General features: G+C 50.3%; 1 protein-coding gene across 1 annotated transcript in view; it reads left to right on the plus strand.

Annotated features, from left to right (window-relative positions):
- The first annotated feature begins 9645 nt into the window (after positions 1-9645).
- Positions 9646-22035, plus strand: part of LRP4 (LDL receptor related protein 4) — a 42878-nt gene continuing 30488 nt past the window's right edge. The window contains exon 1 of the mRNA XM_057747843.1: positions 9646-9791. Within this exon, the coding sequence (XP_057603826.1) occupies positions 9740-9791 (52 nt within the window). The 5' untranslated portion in view covers positions 9646-9739. The remainder of the gene's footprint in view (positions 9792-22035) is intronic.

Below are 22035 nucleotides of genomic sequence, written 5' to 3' on the forward strand. Positions count from 1 at the left end.
GGGTACCCTTCCCAAGTGTCCTTTTATCCCCCCTACGAAAACACTTCGCTTCTGGAGGGGGTGGGATGCACAAACAAGGACACCTCTTGGATGTCCCCCCATGTCCTTAACTGCTCACTTTTCCTTTAGGAGGGAAGAGCATTCATTGGTTTTCAAGTTCCCAGATATCCAGATATTTCTCTCTGCTCCTCTCCACGCCCAACAATGGGTTAGTGGTGTGTAACCCTTGTCACAGTTCAAAGGTAGCAGAAAAAGCCACTCTGTCCTCATTTTTGAAGTTAGCTCTCTGCCGCCGCTGCCCCCCCCCCCCCCGCCCCCAAGATGAGGTTTCGTGGAAAGAAAACAAAAACCATTATTTCAAAGGAACGATTGGGAAACCAGTGGACCACCTACACTGGGAGGAAAAGGAAAGAGGAGGTTCTTCTCTTTGTGTTCTAAGTGGTCTATTCTTAGCCTCCTCCAGCAGAAGCTTCAAACCTCCTAATTCTCCCTTTCCCTTAAAATTGTATATGTGTCTCATTTCTAGGCTTCTGTGAGTCACTCTTGAGTTTGGATCTGGTAACGATAAAGGGACAGAGCTAAACTCAGAGCAGCATTTATTATCTTGAAGTAATAAATTTACTAATTTGGTATTTGATGTGAAGTCCTGCAAACTTGAATAAAAAAAAAATTTGCCTTTTGCCTCCACACTTGCCTCCCACCCCCACTGCACTCCCCATGCACCTTGAGGGTATGGGAGTTTCATAACTTTTACACCTGTGGCTTTTTACTATACAATTAATAAAGTAATAGGATGATACTTATTAAGGATTACAATTTCATTTTATTTCCAAGCAACTTGAAGCTATTCGCAGATCATTTCATTTGTCCTCATAAAAACTTTCTAATGCACTTCCTTCCCCCTTTTCTAAGTGGGGAGACCGAGGAACACGTCAGGAAAATGACTTGTCTACCATCATCCAGCCAATCAGTGGGAGAGCTGGAACTGGATCTCAGCGATCTCAACCTCCAGGCTAGTGGTCTGACCGCTAAACCACACAGCCTCTTTTTTTAGGGTTTGTTGGCTTGGTTTTTATTTATTTATTTTTCTTTTTGCTCTGCCCTGCCAGCAACTGGAAGCTCCCAGATAAAAGAAGAGAATTTTGAGCCCAGGCTGAACATTTGACATCCCCTGATTTGTGGAGTATTATCCTGGGACTTGGAGGGTGCTGCTGTTGGGGTCTGCGTGGTGGAGCTGGGAACCAGCCCCAAGAATATAGCTTTGTTTGGGCATTAACCCATTTGCGGTTATAATAATGATAAGTTTCAGCACCAGTGGCGCCCGACTGTTAATGACTCAAAGAAAGCTAAATAAGAACAAGATGTCATCTCTGGAGCAATTTGTAGGTTTTTCCTACAGCCCCATCCCTTCCATAAAAATCCTAAGGGCCCTTATATTTAAAGTCAGTCTTCCAGTCTTAATGTCCTAAACAGTCTATTGAGGAGGAAGACTTTGAAAAGGGCAGGTGGTTGCTAGGCTGAGGCTTCAAAAAAATTTGAGGTTACACAGAAATAGCAGGTAGCCTTTTAATGGTGGTGGAATTACTGCTTACATTTTTCTTCTTTATACTTTTCCGTATTCTTAGATTTTTTGATAACAGGCATGCATTATAACCTGAAAACAAACAACCAATAAATGAGTGGCCTGAAAATTCTTAAAACGATTTTTAAGCAGAAGTGATGACCTTCCATACAGTGTTTGTTTTTCCCAAGAAAGAGTCATTACTTTTAGATTTCTCTTCTGCCATACATTATATGAATAGGTTTTGGCAACCCATCAGTGGCGAAGGAAGTTTTTCAGTGAAACATACACAATATCAGGTCTTAAGAAAAGGGGAAATACATAAGAACTGTTAAAGCCAAGTGTATTTCTGTGACCCTGTTGAATGTTAAGGAAAGAAAAACATGTCAGCCTTCTATCTGGATGGGATTTTCAGGTTCTTAAATTATCATCACATACTTCTGAAATTTTTACCTAAACAAATAATCATCCAGGTAAATCAGAAATCAACTCCACAATCCCGAAAAAAGCAAGTGATATGAAATTGATCAAAACCGACAGAGCGCTTGAGATGTGACGGTGAGTGCTTGAGATATGACGGTCAGTGCTACCGCATAAGGAATGGAAACATCAAATTCAAAACAGCAGGAAAAATACCCACGAGAGAAGATATGTTGAGACATCAATTTGTCAGATTATAATTTTTAATATAAAAGTAATAGCCATCTCTGGCTCTGCGGAGGACCTATGAAGGGACAGATAGGGAAGGAAATCCTCCCTGGAATTGAAAAGCAAACAGACATATACCAAATAGGTTTAAACCTCAAGGAAACAATAGAAAGAAAAAAATGCAGTCTGCATTATCGCTGCAAAACAGGTTCGGGAAACTAGGACAAGCTTTTATCAACTCATCAAGTAGAAAGATGCTAAAGGCGAAGTAGCTACTAAGAAATGCAGGTCATGAAATTCATGCTGAGCTCCTAGGCTCTCCTTCAAAGATTTATCGCCCAGAAACTGTGTGATGCCACTGTATGAGATTTGCACGTTTAGTTTAAAATGCGATTTACAGACACATCATCTTGGACCGCCACAGGTCAACAGACCAGAGCTTTGGGAGAAATTGCAAAAAAAAAGAAATGTTCACAAATTCTTGGGCAGTTAAAGAATACTAACGCATTACAAGAAAGTGGTTAAGAAGAGGTGGCTTAAATTGAACTGGAGCTCAAAGACAATTACAGACTTGTACCTTCTTGTTATTTTATATTTTCAGTGCTGCAAAAAGAGTTGGGAATTACGTGTTCATGTAGTGTAAAAACGAGGAAGATTTTCTGATCCTTCTTGGCAGCGCACAAAAGTTAGCTGTGACTTCCTGTGTCCTGGAGTATGTACCTTGATAAATATTTATGTCATTTTCACTAAGGGAATAGTAGGACAACGCTACTCATTTAATAAATTAGGTAAAATGGAAAAATTCCTTAAAACCCAAACTAACAAGTTTCACTCAAGAATAAACAGATGGGACTTCCTAGGTGATGCAGTTGTTAAGAAGCTGCCTGCCAGTGCAGGCGACGTGGGTTCGATGCCAGATCCGGGAGGATTCCACACGCTGCGGAGCAACTGGGCCTGTGCACCACAACTATTGAGCCTGCACTCTAGAGTCCATGAGCCACAGCTATCGAGCCCATGTGCCACAACTACAGAAGCCCATGTGCCTAGAGCCTGTGCTCCACAACAAGAGAAGCCAAAGAAATGAGGAGCCCGCGCACCACAACGAAGAGCAGGCCCTGCTTGCCACAACGAGAGAGAGCCTGTGTGCAGCAATGAGGACCCAACACAGCCAATAAATAAATTTATTAAAAATAAATAAATAAATAAACAGATGACCCAAATACCTGTGTATTTATAAAGAAATGAAATTTCTTTATAAATAGATCTTCCCACAAAAAGAACTCCAGTTTTCAAAAATGTGATTTTGTACTTTTATAAACATTTAAATTTATAAACTAAAATAGAAAACATTATCTAATTTTCCTTTGGAATTCTTCATTGACCTATGGGTTACATAGAAGTGTATTATTCAGAATTTCCATATATTGGGGGATTTTCCAGAGGTGTTTCAGGTTTTTGGTTATTTGTGTTTGTTTGTTTTGTGTGACTTGTGGGATCTTAGTTCTCTGACAAGGGCCCTTGGCAGTGAAAGTGTGGAGTCCTAACCACTGGACCACCAGGGAATTCCCTGATTTTTAGTTTAATTCCACTGTGGTCAGATATACCTGAAGAAACCTTATATGACTTGAAGATTTTTACCTTTATCGAGACTTGTTTTACAATCTGGAACCTGGGCTACCTTAGTAAATATGCCTTAGTAAATGTTCTGGGTGCACTTGGAAAAGAATGTATATCCTGCTGTAGTTGGGTGGAGTGTTCTACAAATGTTGATATTCACAGGTCTGCATGTGGCTAAGGGCTGGAAATGAAATAGAACCAATATTTTAAAAAGTAGACTTTAAAAATATTTATGTTATTAAGAAAAAAAAAAACCAGTTCGAATTAGTCTACTAGATTCTGAATTCCTGGAGGTCAGAGACAGTCTTCATTCATCTTTAAATTTCTAGAACCATGCACAGGGCCTGACAATAAATTCCTTAAATAGACTTTTTTCCCCACGTTAGACTAGGAGTTTATAGAATGAAAGCCATCCAATCCACAGGACTTACGGTTGCCTCACAGGAACCAACTCATGAAATGAATTCATTACATACAAAGGCCAGCAAATGGCAAGGCATCACTGAGAGACTGAAAGGGAGATTAAAAATCAACCAGGAAGCACTGGTATCTCCTTCCTACACCTAAACACTCTGTGTGACAGATCACCATGTCTAAGAAATACCCAGGAAGAAAGCAACTAACTCAACAAAAGGCATAGAGACGATGCTGCATGCAGACAAGCGAAGATAGCTGGTCCAGGAGGGAGAGAGGGAATCTACTAGGGATCATTAAATAAACTTGGGATATGAACTGGAAGTTCCCAAACTTTAGAATATCAGGTGCAGTCTATGTGTCTGTTTTTTCTCCCCCAAGCCATCCTCTACATTGTTACGAGTTTATTGTCCTAAAATTCAAGTTTGACCATGTTACTTCCTTACTTTAAAAACACTGCTAACTCACTATTACCAGGATGAAGCAAAATCCCTTAACATGCAGACATGTATATTCCTTCACAGTCTGGTCCCAACCTACTTTTCCAGCCACTGTGCCACTCACTCTTCCCTATGTACTTAATTCTCTAGCTATACCTTCCTACTCACGATTCTCAAACATACTGAGCTTTTTCACACCCTCTTGCTTTGGGATAAGCTCTTCTCTCCACCTAGAATGTACCTCTCCCACATTTTCTGCCTGGTAAACACTTGCACATCCTCCAAGACTTTGGCAAAATGGCCCCACCTCCATGAACCCTTATCCAACCTCCTATATAAAACAGGGGAAAGGCTGAGTGAGAACAGGGCAAATGCAAGGTGGTAAGCTCTGAGGTTATGACATTGTGCTGGGAGCAGCCATGGAAGGGTCTGGGGAAACAGCATTCGAAGTAGAGGAGACAGCTTGTGCAAAAGTTGTAAGAAATGATAGCATGTTGCAGAGCTGAAAGAAAACCAGTGTGGCTAGAGCAGAATGAGTAAGGAGAAAAGCGGTAAAAAAAAAAAAAAAAAAAAATTAGGCAAAGTCCAGCTCTTGAAGGACCTCAAAGGACACGTGAGAAGTACAGCTATTATTCTAAATGCAGTAGGAAGCCCATTGGAAGGTTTTAAGCCTAGAAATAACATGATCAGATTTGTTTTTTAGGAAGCCACTGTGGCTGCTGTGTAGAAAATGAATTCTAAAAGGGCATGTGTGAAAACAGACCATTTACACAGATGCTTGAGTCATGTTTGTTACTAAATACTTAGTCATTGTTGATCCATCTGTGCATTCACCATTCTAAACTCACCTTTGCTGCTGTAATAAGAAGATATCCTGAGATGTTTGCTGCAAAAGCTGTACTTATGTGTGCCAGGTGTGTGACCATCAAGCTTTCAGGAGATAAAGAATATGTCTAGGAAGTCCCACTTTTCAGGGCGTGCCCAAAGTTATGCCAGGGAACTGAATCAGCCATGGTACCCAGATCCTGACTCAAATACCACTGTTGAGCTGGAACGTGAAAATGTTGGTACTAGAAGTGGTGGGATGGAGTGTTTACAATTAAAGAAAGCACAAAAATGCAAATCAAACTATTCCCTTATATTTGCTTTTTCTTTCTTTCTTTCTTTCTTTCTTTCTTTCTTTCTTTGTTTTTTTCTAGTCTCCAGTAGCAGCCCCCTGAACCTAGATAAAAGTATACCATTGCTAAAAGTTAATGATATTTTTCTATAAATCTTTCCTGGCTCAGGGCCTTTGTACACACGGTTCCATTTGCCTAGAAGACCCACCCCATCCACTCAGCCTGATGAATTTTACACAGCTGTGTTAGTACCTCTCACAGGCCTTCCTTGAACGCCCAAATCTAAATCAAGTCTGTCCTTTCATAGAACCCTGTACCTTTCCTTGAATGCCCCTATCATTTGTAGCTTTATTTTATTTTATTTTTTCAATTTTTTCTTGTTTTGGCTGCATGGGGTCTTAGTTGCCATGCACTGGCTCTTCATCTGGCTCTCCGTCACGGCCCGCGCGCGGGCTTCTCTCTCGTTGTGGCATGCGGTTTTCTCTCTCTCATTGAGGTGCATGAGCTCCGTAGTTGTGGCATACAGGCTTAACTGCCCCACAGCATGTGGGATCTTAGTTGCCCAACCAGGGATCGAACCCACGTCCCCTGCATTGGAAGGCGGATTCTTTACCACTGGACCACCAGAGAAGTCCCCATGTGTACCTTTAAATTCATTTGTGAGATCATTCTTTTAATGCCTCTGTATACTTGTAGCCTCCCCAACCATCAGACTGTTGGTTCCAGGGACCCAGGGACCCAGTATATCTGTTTCCTGCTGCTTCTACAGTGCCTGGCACATAACACACCCATAATAAATACTCACTCCCACTAAGTGAGTTAATATTGGAAACAGGCATCCCTAGGCAGACAGGTATAGGACTCTTTTAGCTCCTTTAATCGTGCTTTCTCTTGTTTTCCATTCTATAGCTTTAAGAATTCCTGCTTCCATTCACACAAGAAAGTGATTCTAGAGATGGAGCAATTCTTTTTTTAAGACTCATGTTCTTGATTTTTCAGTCAGCGTCTCTCAGCCTCAGCACTATCAACATTTTGGGCTGGATAATTATTTGTTGTGGGGAGTGATGTCCGCTTATTGTAAGATGTTTAGGAGTATTCATGGCCTCTACTCATTATTTGCCAGTAACACCTACTCCCCAAAATGTCTCCAGGTATTTCCCCATGTTGGCAAAAATCACTCCTGATTAAGAACCACTGTTTTAAAGTGTGAACTGTCAAACCTTTTACTCTTTGAGAAGAATTATGTTTAGCATTCAGGTGGTTGAATGATGCCTGGGTTCTACCAGGATTCTACCAAGCCAACTGGATCAGAATAGTGCCCATTTCGATCTTGTTTCTGTAGCACTCCCTGTGTCTCCTTTGAAAAGGCCATTAGTGATGGTCTAATTCAGGGCAGTATTCTGATCTTGGCGATTCAGTCCCCTGGTCTGTCCTGGAAGGATGAAGGAAAGGGGTGGCGTTTCTGAGGAAACCAATGTCTCCGAGACCCCTCTGGAATCAGCAATCCCCTACAACTTTCCTAGGGGCATGTCCCAGAGGACAATAAAAGGGAGACAAACAGCCCATTCTGGCATACTTTTCAGGATCTCTCATTCCAAACAAGAAAGTCTGAGAGGCCTGGTAAAAATAAATATGGCTTAGCCCTCCTGGCATGAGAGCAGGTTCTGACAGCCAAGACTTAACTCACCCTAGGGGGTGACCCAGCCAGGGACTATGCATGAAGTTCATTTCTACCCATTGATATTCCCAGTGACTCACAGCAGCCAGGGATGGCTCTGTGCACCAGAACCGTGCGGAACCGCGGAGGAGGCGGAGGGCTCGGGATGCACGCAGAAAACTCAGTCTGTTGAGCCTGAGTCAGACGGGGACGGCCAGCCTCCCTGTTCTTCCTCAATCTCAGAAAAACAACACAAATCACGCCCTCTGGAAGGGAACCTGTCTTTTGAATACAGAGTGGAAACTGTTTATAAATTCTTAATCCCCTGACGTTGAAAGTATGGTGACCGCCTGTTCTGGATTTTTTGGGACAAATGTATTCATTATTCCTTAGCTTTCATTGTGGGGAAAAAATATGGTCTCCAGAATCATCAGGGCTTCCTCAACAGGTCCAAAAGCAAGTCTTCGTAAGCAACATAACATTGAAACCTTGAAACCAACAAAGGCTGCATCAAAAATCGTTGTGGGGAGGGGGGGTTGAGACTAAGCCTCTACTTTTTCACCTTTTTCTCCTTGGATTTTAGGCTATGAGGGCATAGGCCTTAAAGGTTGACGGTTTTTCCTCGCAGTGAGATCAAGGGAGCCTGACCTGACTCGACTGCCGCCTGCAGTCAGCGCGAAGAACTACACACACAGAGAATGCCTCGGTGTTAGTTACCATGGTGACGTTAGTTGAACCACATTTCATCCGCGCGAAAATTTCAGGCAAAACAGAACAGAGAAAAACTGGCTAAGAAGGAGTTAACACCGCATTTTTTCCCCTTGCTATTGCAAAGTTAATGTTAGCTTTGGTCAAAGATGGGAATTTGAAGTGAAAGCCTTTGAAAAATTGCACACAAGCAAGGATGAAATAGCAACCAATTCATTGGAGAAATCTCCTAATATTCTCTTTGCACAATACCAAATTACGTTCCCCTCAGCTAACACGGGGCATCTGGGGCTTCCTCACTCTATTTACTAGTGAGAGGAAAGTGGTTTCACAAAATCGAGGACTATCCAAAGCCGGAAACTGTTGGCATACCAGCTTGGAGGGAAAAGTGGTACGCAGGACCCTCAGGAAGTTGAGGACTTGGACGAAAGCAGCAAGACCAGATTGCACCTAGAAAATGGAAGGTGGTACCAAGACGAATCCGTATGATTCCCGTGCACTGGGGAGAGGCACAGGCCGCGAAGCTGAGACGAGAGAGGCGTTTATGACTTCGTGTACTAGCCCGAAAGTTAAATATTGCTAGGAGGCCCTGGAGACTGAAGCTGGGAGGAGGCTGAGGTCTCGGGGAGAATAGGACTGCAAGTAAGGACTTCCTTCCTCACCCCCTTCCTTCCTTGCCAGGATCAGAAAGTCAAGAAGGTGAAGAGGCTAACTGCTCTGATTTACGGGGACAGCGAAGAGGAACCGCGTCTGGGCCAGTTCTGGGTGTCTGCGCGAGGCGACAAGCCCCAGACAACCCCCTCAGGAAATGAGGAAATGAAAAGGGGGGGTCGTGGAATTATTCGGCCTAGGACGGCGCTGCCTAGACGGCGGTGGGGGGAGGGGGAGGACATCTCGGGGAAGGAATGTGGACCGTGAGAAGGCTCGTTTCGACGCAGCGCTGCGGGCCCCCTGACGTCCCTCGTTTGATGTCCGTGAGGACCGGGAGGATTCTGCATCAGCGAGCTGGCGCGTGCTGAGACATCAGCAAAGGCCGCACTCGGGGCCCGCAGCGGGCCGGGGTCACGTCCAGGCGACCTGGGGGCACCTCTCGGGCGCAGAGCTGGAGCGAGCCGCCCGCGAGGGGCCGCTGGGACAGCGCTTTCTGAAGTTGAGGACTTTCAGGCAGGAGTAATGGGGACGGGGGGGGGGGGGCCCTCCCGAGGCCGAGGAGCGTGGGGGCGGCCGGGAGCCGAGCGGGGCCCGCGCGGGCGGCGCCGGCGGGTGGGGCCCGGGGCCCGGGGGGCGGGGGGCGGGGGGCCGAGGGCGGGAAGGGGGCGGGCCGGCGCGGGGGGCGGGACCCGGCGCGGCGGCGCGGGGGGCGGGGCGGCCGGCCCGGGACACCCCCTCGCGCTCCGCCGGCCCGGCGGCCTCGGCTCGCGCGGCGCGGGAGGCAGCAGCGGCCGGAGGGCGACGGGCGGGCGCGCCGGGGACCGGGACGCGGCCCGCGGGGGCCCCTGCGCCGACCGCTGCGCCGCGCCGTCCCCCGGGGGCGGGCGGGACCCCGCGCTGCCGGGCGCGCGGCGGCGGCGGCACCATGAGGCGGCCGTGCGGCGCGCTGCTGCTGGGCGCCCTGCTCTGCGCACACGGTAAGCGCGCCGGGGAAGCTGGCCCCGGGTCCGGGACGGCGCCGGCTGGGGGCCCGAGACCCCGCGCGCCCGGAGGCCGCGGCCCCGGAGCTCCCGCGGCTCCTGCGCTCCGAGACGGCGCAGCGGCGGAGGAGCGCCCGGCCCGGGTCCGGGCCCGGCGGCGCGGAGGTCCCGGGCGCTCGCCCGCCTTCCCTCGCTGCTCTTTGAAGAGCGGGGCGCTTCCCTTCCAGGTTTACACAGGGGCCCTGGGTCCTTGGACGAGTGTGCGCGAAGAAAGGGAGGCGGGGAAGGATGGTGGCTGAACAGTAGGTTGTGGAGGGCCCTCCCTCGAGGGGCCGGGGGTCTCGGGCGAGTCGCGGGGAGGCTCCGGTGGAATCCGAGCACTTGCGCGCTAGGGATTCCTCCACTCGAGGAACAGTCCTCGGACTCCGGACCGAGCTCCCGCCGAGGGTCCTTGGGCACGACTTGCTCGCAGCATCTCCACTTAGTGGTGTTTTGGGTTCCCTCTCCCGGCTGTGACCAATCAGCTTCCTGCCCTGGATCCTTCCCGGAGCGGGGGAGGGGAAAACAGGGCTGGGAAAGGGGCAGAGGAGGGACACAGGGAAGAAACTGCTGGAAGGCTCCCGCAGATCCGTCCTGGCCGGGACGGGGGGGCGGGTGTCGGCGAAGCCGAGAAGGCCGCCTCCCGGGCCGCGCGGTGGCCCTCGGGGGAGCCGGAGGGATGGCAGCAGGACTGCTCTCCATCTGCTCCTTGTTAATAACGTGTCTGCTGCCCGTACGCGACTGCTGGGTGTGATGAGGGCTCCAGGGTCTCTGTTTCTCCGCAGCCGGCTAGGACCGTGGGTGCACCCCGCGATCCACTGAGCAGCCGCCTCTAGTGCGTGCCCCAAGGTGAAAGAACGTTGACCTTTGAACCCCAACCCTGGGCACCCACCGCTGTTCCGCCGGGGAGGGGATCGGAGATCTTCCCGGCCTCCCCGCCGCCGGGACGAGGCGGTGGGTTCAGAACGACCGGGTCTGTAGTCCACGGCCCTGCGCAGATTCTTTCTTTCACGTAAAGGGAGCTCGCGTGCAGATTTCGGAACTTGCCTGGCAGGGCGTGGAGATGCCGGAGCACTTGTTTTAAGGATTGGTTTACCTCCCAAATCCAAAACCGAGTCCTCGTGCCTGTTATCTAAACTCCCCGTGGGTTTTAAATGCCTTTTTTTCCATGCCCACTCCAACCCGACCGAGCGCTCAACTCTCGCTCTCGGAGCGGTAGCCTGGCCGACCCACGTTCCTCTTCGCGCTGCGCTCTCCCCCTCCCCGGCTCCCTCCTGGAAGGTTATTTGTAGCCTCTTCGGCGTGTCGGGACAGCGGCCCTACTGGGGTAGGAATGTAGCTGCTCTTCCCACCACATGGGCCCCTTAAAGGGACAGCTATGCTTTTTGGGGGCTTTTCCCCTTCGGGCTGCAAGGGAAGAGGATGGAACTTTCCTCTCGGCCCCCTGGAGGAAGTTTTGAAAAAGATCAAGGGAAATGGCACGGCACTGGAAAAAAAAAAAAAAAAAAAAAAAAGGGCTAAAACGGATACCAACAAAGCCAGAGAGGAGATTGTCGCCTTCTGCCCTAGGGAAAGGGGAGCTGGAAGGTTCCGGCGTGAGACTGGCCAAGTGGATTTTGTTGCCCCGGAGCTGTCAAGATTGCATACACTATGTCTGCATTGAGAACGGGGGTAGAAAATTGTGATATTTTATGCTTCATGGAAGAAGGATGGGAGGGTTCTTGGTAACTCTTTGGGTTCTTTTTAAGGACAAAATGCTTAATGGAAACTTCTAAGCACGGGAGGCTTTCTGTGCGTGTGCACAGGGACACTCGGTGGCACCAGGATCTGAACTCCACCTAGCCTGATACTGAGCCACCGTCGGAGGCCTGGAGGGGACAGAGTCGCGGCTCACTAGTGAGGCCGAGCGGTCGCTCAACCAAAAATGTCATCACGAGGACCCCGCCCAGGGGCTCAGGGAGAGGACAGTGTGTCGTGGTAGATCAGTTAGGCAGATGCGACCTCAGCCAGGAATAAACTCAAGGCATTAAAATTTAAAGTGCCCTTTTGGATGCTGCTGGTACTTGGGGCTTTTCCTAGAGCCTGTGGAATTGGCCTGAGCCTATGTAATACTCCAACCTTAAAGATTTGGGGAGGAAACCTGCTTGTTGGTAATAGGCCTGGGTATCTTCCTGTTGAGGGGTGACGGGAGGCCTTGGACCATCCGCCCCCATGTGAAGAGTGGGAACCCTGTTTGTCTTGGAGATCTCTTCCAGGTAAGCTTTGGTAGATAGAGGGTTGTTTCTGAGGATGAGTGCAAAAGAGTGGAGCTGTGACTGGTTTCTTTTCCATCTGGTGTTGTCGTGGTGCTTGGTTGACCTTGTCCCTGATCTTACAGGACTTGTGAAAGATGCTTGGCTTGTCACTGATTTTGGATTTCCTCTTCTGTCCCCTGTTGAATATCAGGTGACATCTCTGGGAATGGCACATGGTATTAAGAATGACAGGTGCAAGGAACTGAGTATGGCCACGTCTCACACAGAGCACGCTGGGCATGTCCATCTTCTGGGCCCGCAGAGAACACAGGAAGTCACAGGGGACAGGACGTTTGACAGGTCTTTTTTATTGACTGCTAATCTTGATCCCTTTAGAAGAAGGAAAACAGGAGAGACTGACTATGTTGCTTTTTCTTTGAAAAGAAGATCGATCCTAGGAGCTTCCAAAATAGGAACAGAATTTTGGAGACTACTTTAAGAAGTAGTCTTGTCTTTTTTTGTGTGATTGGACGCATCTCAGAATTTTGAGACAGCTCCATGCCGGTGGCCGATTAGATCTGTTAGCCCGTTCCAGCCACAGTCTCTGCATTCCTTGACACAGTTTAGCCATGACTTTTGTCACAGTTGCCTGGACGTGGGGCATCTGGCCCCAGACTGTGTCTGGGTTGCCATCTCATCTTCAGCTTTGGAAGCCCTTCTCCCCTTCCCAGCCTGATGGGATTCCATGTCCCAGGAAAGACTTCATGCCGACTGGTTGGCCGGCAGAGCCAGGCTTTGGCCCTATAAATAGCTCTGAGTGCCTGTTCTTGCCGTGCTCCTCCCAGCTTGGAGCTGACAGGGTAGGTTCTTTCTCCCCAGCACACTCAGGAGCATTCCCTAAACTGGGCTCTGCACCCATTCATGCGCTCATTCACTCCCCAGACACACATTTGTCGAGCGCCCGTCTAATCGCTGCACGCAGAGCTCCGTGGTCCAGAGGCACACGCAGGCCTGGGTCTGTGTACAAAGTGCTTTAGCACCCTGAACGTCAGGGCTCATGTCTGTAAGTGGGGGTGGGGTGGGGCGGAGCAGTAATAAATGATCATGTGAGGATATTGTAGAAATTAAATGAAATAATGGCATGTTCAAACCATTCAGCGCAGAGTCCGACAACGACGCTCTTGCCATAGGTCTGGATAAATGTTCGTTGTTTGTTAGCGTGTTTGCACGGGTGGATTAGAGATGGTTCTCACCTTTGGACTACGGGGACCAGGCACACAAATCGTTATGCGACAGTGTCATGTGCTAACATGGAGGCTCAGCCCTTCATTCATTTCAGCTGATTTTTTGCCTTTTTTTTTTTTTTTTTTTTTTTTTGCTTTCTTTTTTAAAGATCTTGTCTCTTCCTTTCTCCCTTGAAAACCTCATGGAAACGAAGCATATGCCCTTTCTGTCCACCGTTCAGAAAAAAGGTCTGTTAAGCTATACCCTGAGTCTAGGGGGCCCACGCTGCCTTCGTTCTCCTGGGAGAGGGCCTGGGAGGTGGGGCTTTCCTCTGAGAGCTTCCCTGTTACAAGCCCTGTGGTCAGGGGCGCCGCCAGGCATCGCGCCCTCAGGGTGCTGTGACCCGGGGTGAGAGGTGCTGGCGGAGCTGGAAGAGTTTAGAGTTCCAAGCTCTCCCCGCCACCGGCCTGGGAGAGGCGTCAGGCCCCGGAGCTCGTAAGGTAGCGCTGCCCCCGTGTGGGGGCTGGGCTGTGGCAGGGCTGCCTTCCTTGGTGATCAGGAGCCCTGTCAGCGTGCAGGGATAACTGACGCGGGTCTCAAGCGCGTGGGTTGCCCCCCCACAGCCCCGGCGCCTCCACCCCCAAGTCTGACCCCTGTTGTCTCTTTGTTTCTTCAAGTTGGTGCCAAGGATGTGATGGTTGTGGGGGCCGTGGAAAGTTGACCGTAACCAAGGCAGCCGTTCAAAAGAGCTGATTCTCTAGCTTTCCGGGCGGTCGTTTGACTCCATTTTCTGTTCTGCATTTTTTTTTTTTTAAATTATTTTTTTGGGGGGGTACACCAAGTTCAATCATCTGTTTTTATACACATATCCCCGTATTCCCTCCCTCCTTGACTCCCCCCCTCGAGTCCCCCCCACCCTCCCCATCCCAGTCTGTTCTGCATTTTTGATTTCGCAAGAAGCAAACATCCTTGATGCCCCTGGGCACCTCTTAGGCCTTTCCAAGCAGACTTCATTCTTTCACAGCACGTAGGCATTCCCATCCTTGCTCACAGCTGAGTGGGTTGCCTGCAAGTTTCCCTAACGCCCTGCTCCCCTGCTCATTCAGGTTAGAGTGAGGAGGGGAGGGGCGCTGCCTGAGCCCCAGCTGGGGGAAGCCTCGCCGCCAGGACTCGCTGCAAGCCCGGACACAGCCTACGGGGGCTCCCCTCTCACCTCTGTGCAGAGCCGGGGAGGATCGGAGTTGCAAAGCCGGAAACAGAAGACTGGGAGCAAACCTCCCATCTGGCTGGGAGGCAGCACAGAGGTGCTGCTGTATAATTTATCACCGGAGGCCTTCTGGGGCCGGGAAGTTCCTGGCTCCAGGCAGCGACTTTTTGGAGGAGAGGGTCCCTCCCCACCTCCCATCTGGGTGTAGGGCCAGGCAGGTACAGGGTAGGGCATTAGGAGAGACAAGCTTCGAGGTTGGAAGCACCTCCCGTGATCTCTGCTCGCTCAGCAGCTCCACTTCCTGCCTGGCCTGCAGGGCGGCGGTGGGAGGAAATGCTCCCAATATTCCCTTCATTGGCCCCAGCCTTGGGAACCCGACTGTCACCGTGACGTGGATGAGGACAAGAGAGAGTTTCTCTGTTGGGTTGACTACAGCCTTCTGGAAACCACATACAGATACCAGGTTCTAATATCCGTAAGCCTAGCAAATAAGAAAGGGGACTTCCCTCCTCTTTCCACTCCCCGGCCACACTCACTGGCGGTTTAAACAAGAGATTTCAACCACAGGTTCAGAGGAGCAGTAAAAGTGAAGGCTTTAAAATATACCTCCCCCCAAATGAGAATTTCTGCTCCTCTGGGAGTGATCCCTGGTGACCATTTCTGCACAACAAGCTGGGACATGTGGCCTAAAAATTACAAATGTACTTCTGGGCAGTTAACATGTGCCTCCTTTGCTGTATTGCTGGGGCTCTGATGAGTTTTAGCGTGTTTTATCACATTTACTGCTCATCGTATCCTTCTGAGGTAGATTCTGTTAGATTCCTGTCTTACAGATGGGAAACTAAGGCCTGGACCATTTGCTGTCCCGCAGCTAGTGAGTCACTGACCTAGGATTGAACCCAGAGCCTATGCTGTTACCCCTCTAATCCACACTGCGTGTTGAAGAGCATCTTTTATACCTCAGCTATGCCAGAGGAGGTTGGCTGGGACTGCCTGTGTTTCGCCTTAGGTTGACCTCCCCTCTCTGCTTTGTCTTCACCTTCTCCGGGAAACCCGACGCGTAAAGAACTACCTTCCAGGTGTTTTTTGATGGAGGGAGGCTTTAAAAAGCTCCCAGAAAGGGCGAAGTGGTTTGTTGCTCCCTGTGTTACCCTGTGGGCCTTGGGTTTTGAGATGTAGGGGGAGAGGAAAACAATACTTTGAGCAGCCCCTCAGAGAGCACAGCCACACTCACGCTTTGTTGGGCTTCTAAAATCTGTTGACTGAGCTTCTAGGCAGGGTGAGCAGACCTTCGAGGAGCTCTACGGAGACACAGCTAAATCACTGGGTTGAGAGGACGCAGGTGAAGATGATGGGATTAACAACAGCAACAAAAACAACAGCTGCTTACGGTGTACTTTACGTGTATGATTTCATGAAACCTCCCAGCAACCTTATGAACTAGGTACTGTTATTACCCCCATTTCACACACAAAAAGGAAGTGAAGCCATTTCCAAATGGCTCTGTAATTTAGGTTCTAAACGCTCTTTTTTATACTTGCCTCCTACGAATTGGTGGATGACAAATTAGGTAAGGATAAAGGATGCCATCTACTTTAAGCGCCTCCAGGGAAGGGCGGTAAAGCGGGACTCCCGCCACGAGACTCTCTTCTGCCTCTTCCTGTGGTCGCTCATGCCACCAGCTTAAGCCACGGGCGCAGCACTGCAGCTTGGCACACAGTTGGGGTTTTAGACATCTCAAGCCCTGAAATATTAGGGCTTAATCATGGGGTGGCTGGATAAGACAGTCTGGGTGAGTCAAATTCTATAATGGTAATAGTAGGCACTGTCATCTATTGAGAACTTCGTACATGCCAGGCATTACGCTAAGGACTTTCTATGAATTAGGTAATTTAGTTCTCATAATGTCCACGGGAGGTAGGAGCTCTTATTATCCCAATTTGCCAGATGAAAAACTAAGGTATAAAGAGATTACATTACTTGCCCAGGTCAGATGGCCAGGAATTAGCTTGTTTTGTTCCCATGTTCTTAACACTGTGTTCTTCTGCCTCATAACTTTGGAAGCTGACCACTAAGGCCTTCTCTCCTGTGTCTGAGTGGTGAGAGAAGGCTGAACTTGTTGCGAGCAGTAGTCACGTGTCTCACGGTGTCACTTTTGAGAGGGCCCACCAGGAGAAGACTTTATCTGATAGATTTCCAAAGCAGGTAAGGCTGGCCTCTAGGGATCTAGGGGCAGAAATAAGGAGAGTCCGTACCACAGCCTGATAATACAGCCAGGGAAAGGCACTCTTGTTGGAGAAGGGAGTGAACTTGACCTGGATAGAGCTAGCACGCCACCTGAAGAAGAAGATTCCTGTTTTCTTGAGTGTAGGGTAGGTAGGAAGGAACTGCTTTTCTTTCTTATATTCTGGGCTTCTCTTTTCCTTGTGACTCCAGCTCTCGTAAGGTTCTAGAGGGATGTGTCATTCATTCATTTCACAAACCTGCGTTGATCATCACTACGTACCAGGCATTGAACTATGCAGTGAATGCAAATACGAAGCCGTGTATCATACAGTTCCCACTGCCAAGAGGCTTCTGGTCTAATCAGTCAACAGGGGTCCCACAGTGGGCTAAACGCCCCCATAAGAGGAGACTCCAAGGGCCTCTGGGGCACACGGCAGAGGCTTTCCGTTCAGCCAGGGCCGCGTGGGTCCAGGCGGGGCCGCATCAGCAAGGGGTGCATGTCCTGGCCTCCTGCTGCCAACCATTTACCTCGTTTGCTGTTGGTTCCACCGTTTTCTGTGCAAGCGCTGACCTCTCAAGCAGTGGCTGTTAGGCACCAGCTCATTCCAGACTCCAGGTGTCTCTTGGGTGAGACTAGATCCATTTCCATGTGGCTTTTGGCTGCCACCCCGTTCAGTCGTGTCTCTTTTGTCTTGCTACATGGGCCTCCTTCTCAGAGAGAGACGGTTACTGAGTAAGCTGCCCAAGGAGCTGAACTCAGTGGATTGGTCCCTTGATTGGCCTGGATGTAGTTTAGGGCCATTTCAAATAATGTATCCTCATTAAGTAAGGTTTATGTCTCCACCAATGCCGCCAGCTGTTAGGAGAAGAGAAGAGAGTTTTGGTGTAAGAAAAGCATCCTTCACTGATGTGGGTGAGGAGTCCTCCCTTTCCCGTTGTAATCCCTTCCACGCTGGGGTAGCTGTCATGTCCCAGCACTCACAGGACACCCCTTAAGCCTTCTCGTTTCTGGTTGAACTTGAAAAAGCTGCTCTGTAGCTGTGTACAGTCACCCTGCAGCTCGGGCCTCCAAGTGACGGGTGTGGTTCCTCTTGAGCTGAGCTTTCTATGGGGCGGTAGGGAGCAATGCCTCTCTCTTTTTTTCCTTTTCTTTCTTTTTTTTTTTTTTTTTGCCACGCCACATGGCTTTCAGAATTTTAGCTCCCCAACCAGGCGTCACACCGGGGCCTTCAGCAGTGAGAGCACAGCGTCCTAGCCACTGGACGCCAGGGAATTCCCAGCAGTGCCTCTCTCTCGAGTGTGCATCAGCGGGAAGCTTCATCGGAAGTCCAGATTCTGAGCTCATGTTAAGAGAAGAGTATTGGCTTCTTAGTAAGAATGGGGCTGCCATCCTGGCTCTCCTACATACCCCGTGACCTTGGCCAAAGCACGTGATCTTACCCATTAAGTGGATACTACGTAATGATTAAATGAGAAGGCAGATGTGTGTGCAAAAGTGGCTTGCAAACGGTCAAGAGAAACTGCAAAACATCATCCTTTGCTGTCTGGAGCCCTGTCCTTTTCTGGACCGACACAACACTGAGGCACTCATTCAAAGGACTAGGTTTTCACGCTATTCTTGCTTCACTGCTTTACCTCAGGGCCAGGGAAATTGGCCTCTAACCTTGCAGTAGCCAGAAGGAGAGGTCATTGCTTGAATAAACTCACTGTGCATTTGCTCATCGAGAACGCAGAAGGAAGGACCCTGAAATCCCAGTATTATAAATCCCCTTTTTTGGTCCCAGGGTATTGGAAATTCTCATAATAGAAATACCACTTATCAGGAGGCAGTATCATAAAGAGATTAAGAGCAGAGGATCTGAGATTGACCTGCCTGTGTGCAAATGCTGGCCGCAACCCTTAGTACCTGTATGACCTGTCAACGGATCTCCCCTCCCCGTGTCTCAGTGCCCTCGACCATAAGACGGGGATAACAGCAGCAGTGCCACTTGCCAGGGCTGTTGGGAGCATGCAGTGACATGGCACGAGAAGAGCACTTAGGAAAGTATTTGGAGGGTACGTGCTAAGTACTCGGGAAGTGACAGCTGGATTTGTACGGAGTTGTTGCTGCACGCCAGCCCTTGCGAAGCAGTCTGCATGGGTTATTTAATTTAATCTTTACAAAACCCCCTGTGGTAGAACTGTGCTTATTCCCATTTTACGGGTGAGGAAACTGAGGCTCAGAGGCATTAACTAACTTGCTCAAAGTTGTAGAGTTGGTGGTAGAACCGGGACTTGAACTCCAGCCTCTCTGACTCCAGAACCTATAGTCTCTCTCATGCTACACTGTGTCTGCTGGTGTAAGCAGATGGACATTTCCCTGCTTTGCTTCCGAAGAAAGCAGTGAGAAAGTGGTAAGATGGCTGAGATTTTGATTAACCTCCCAAGAAGGCCCTGTGAACATATTAACACATGTGTATCCTAAAAGCTGGATAACTTGACGATCAGGGGCACTGAACACGTTGGGAAGAGGTCTTTTCCTTGTTGAATTGCATTCGGTTGAAGGTCCCATGCCTTTTGAGGCCAAGGGAGCTTGCCCTGTGGCTGGCAAATAGCTTTCAAGGCCAGAAGCACAGCCGAGCGTTCTAACTGAACGCTTCTTAAAATGAAGACCGCATTTTGCCACCCGCAGTCATTTGTTTCCTGTCTTCACTCACCATTCTTTTAGTTAAAAAGGGTTAAAAGCTGTCCTTTACGATCACAGCCAGGATTTGAGTGAGAAGGCAGAATTCCCCCTCCCAGGATCCCAGAGGGGCAGCCGTTGTCCAGAAGAGCTGGGGTTTGACGTATAATGCGTCTGTTTACTGTATGAACACCCAAGCCAAGGGTTTGCCTGTCCCCGGCTGCCCGACCTTCACATGCTGACGTTCAGATGTTGCTCGGACATGCAGGAAGTCGTGACTTGATGCCCACTGGATGGAATGCTTTGTTCCTGAAGTCTGCAGGGGGAACTCAGGACTTCTGCAATCTCTCAGCCCAGATGGGGGCCGGGGGAGGAGGGGGTTGCTAAAAAAAGCACTGAAGCTTCCTTTTACCTTCTGGATTCCTTTTGATTTGCATGCAGCCTAAGATGCTGCTGTCCTTGATCTCCTGATCCTGGTGCTCGAGTTCTTAATATCAAGGCCTTTTAGAAGCAGCTGGCCCCCACACCCTCATGTGCCCACAGCCCCAGCCTGCATCTGCAGAGCACCCTCGGCGTTCCCAGGCAGGAGGTGAGCCTCCTCCACGTGTATCTTCATGTCCAGTCCTTGTGGCTTTTTTCATACACGAGGAAACAGACTAAGGGGCTGCAGGATTTGCACAAGGTGGCACAGCTGGTGAGTGGGACCCAGCTCTGTCCGCTGCAGGTCCAGTGCTTCCTCCTTCTCTCCCCCAGTGCCCCCTCGTCCTCTCTGTTCTTATCACCCCCTTGCCCTGATCTCCTCCTGATGTGGCCGTGCTCCCCACTGTGCACGGCGGGCAGCATTTCTCAACCTCCGTTGACATTTCAGCTCGGATAACTTCTTTGTTGTGGGCGCCTGTCCTGTACATTATAGGATATTTAGCAGCATCTGTGGCCTTTATCCTCTAGCTGCTACCAGTACTACCACTCACAACCAAAACTATCATCACGCATTGCCAAATGCCCCCCAGTCTTCAACGGAGGCCAGTCTTCAGTGAGGGAGAAAAGTCATCCCCCACTGGGAACCTTATTCTTCCTCTTCACCATTCTTCCCTGTGAAAGGGATCAGCGTGTGGGCGAGCCCCGTGGCACAGAGTCCTCTGGAATACTTAGTCATTGCTCCTCCATCCCCGCCAGAGTTCCCTAAAGCGGTGCCTATAGCCGTGTTGAGCTGGTCACACTCACAAAGGTTCCTCAGGCTCTGGTGCCCCCATCCCTGCTCAGTGCTCTCAGAACAGGCTCAGAGGATGGGGTGAGTCTTCGTGCTTCCCTGGGAAGAATCCTCTGTCCGGGACTTGCAGAGAGACCCGGAGAGGCAGGCGTGCTGGGCTTGGAGTAGGGCCTTCCTGTGAGGCATAGAGATGCTGCTCCTCTCAGATGGATTCCTGGGGCTTCCGCAGGAAATCCTGCATCTTTTCGAGGCCAGCTGATTCCCTTAGCACGTGGCGGGGGAGGGCAAGGCCTCAGTTGAGGATTGGGTGAAAGCTGTGGTCCTTCATTGCAGAAACGTACATTTTGCGTATAGTTTCAGGGATTCACCGGTCCCAAAGGCTGGCCACCCTTCTTCCATTTGCAGGTGAGGGACCCCTGCTTTATGATTACACTTATCCTTGGGGTTGAAGTGGAGAGGGAGGGGTTCTAGCGTGTCCCCTTTGCTTTTGGTGGGAATGGCGGTCCACCCTTTCATTCTGGGACCGAAACCCTAAGCTGGCCCGAGGACTATAACGTGAGGTGAGGACGTGCGTCCAGGCCAGGAGCCGAGAGAGAAGCCGGGCCGGCGGATAGGAAAGGAAGCAGGGTGGCAACTCGGGAGCTGACTCCTTCCCTGTTCCGGCGCAGCCTGAGGGCAGGGCCAGCCGAGGGGAGGAAAGGGAGAAGAACGCAAGCGGGGGAGATGAGCAAGAGCGAGGTGGCCGCCTTCCTTCCCAGCTGCAGCGGCCCAGCGGGTCAGATGAATGCTGGCAGGGGGGAGACTGACCCTGGCGGAACCCTTTGTTCCAGCTGAGGCTGGAGCGGGGGCACCGAGACATTCACACGCCAGCCCAGGGCAGCCCGCTGGGCACGCTGGGGAGGGGCACAGCAGCCGGGCCTGGGGCTTGGCCGGGCAGAGAGTGGACGCTCCCTAGGGCAGCCCAGCTGCCTGCTGCGGAGGCGGGGGGAGGGGCTGCTCCTGCCATCCTTCCGCCGGGCTGCGGCCAGTCCCCCAGACAGGAGGGCCCTGACCGGTCCCAAGTCGCTCTGCCCTGAGGCAGCCTGGTCCCCTGGTCCGGCTTTTCCTGGTCCCCCTCCTTAGAAGTGAGTTCTGACTGGGCGACTCACAGCAGCGCCCGCTGCTTCCTGCTCCCGGTGGGATTTCTTATCCCTGAGGGGGCTCCGGCATTTTAATTCCACTCATTCCTTGTTCTCCCTGGCCAACGTCCTGGTCCTGGACGACGGCAAAAGCAGCCATGACTCCGTCTCGTTTCGGGGGGAAGGATGTGGAAGCCTCTCTGCACCACCCCTCCTGTCCCCGGCTCCCCTTCCCCAAGACCCCCAGCCCTCTGTGTGCCATCATTTGCCTCTGAGCCTTTGGGGGCATGCGCCAAAAAAACCCTGTCATAGAGGGGATAC

This window comes from Hippopotamus amphibius, chromosome 9, assembly GCF_030028045.1.
Source record: "Hippopotamus amphibius kiboko isolate mHipAmp2 chromosome 9, mHipAmp2.hap2, whole genome shotgun sequence".
NCBI classification, from domain to species: Eukaryota; Metazoa; Chordata; class Mammalia; order Artiodactyla; family Hippopotamidae; genus Hippopotamus; species Hippopotamus amphibius.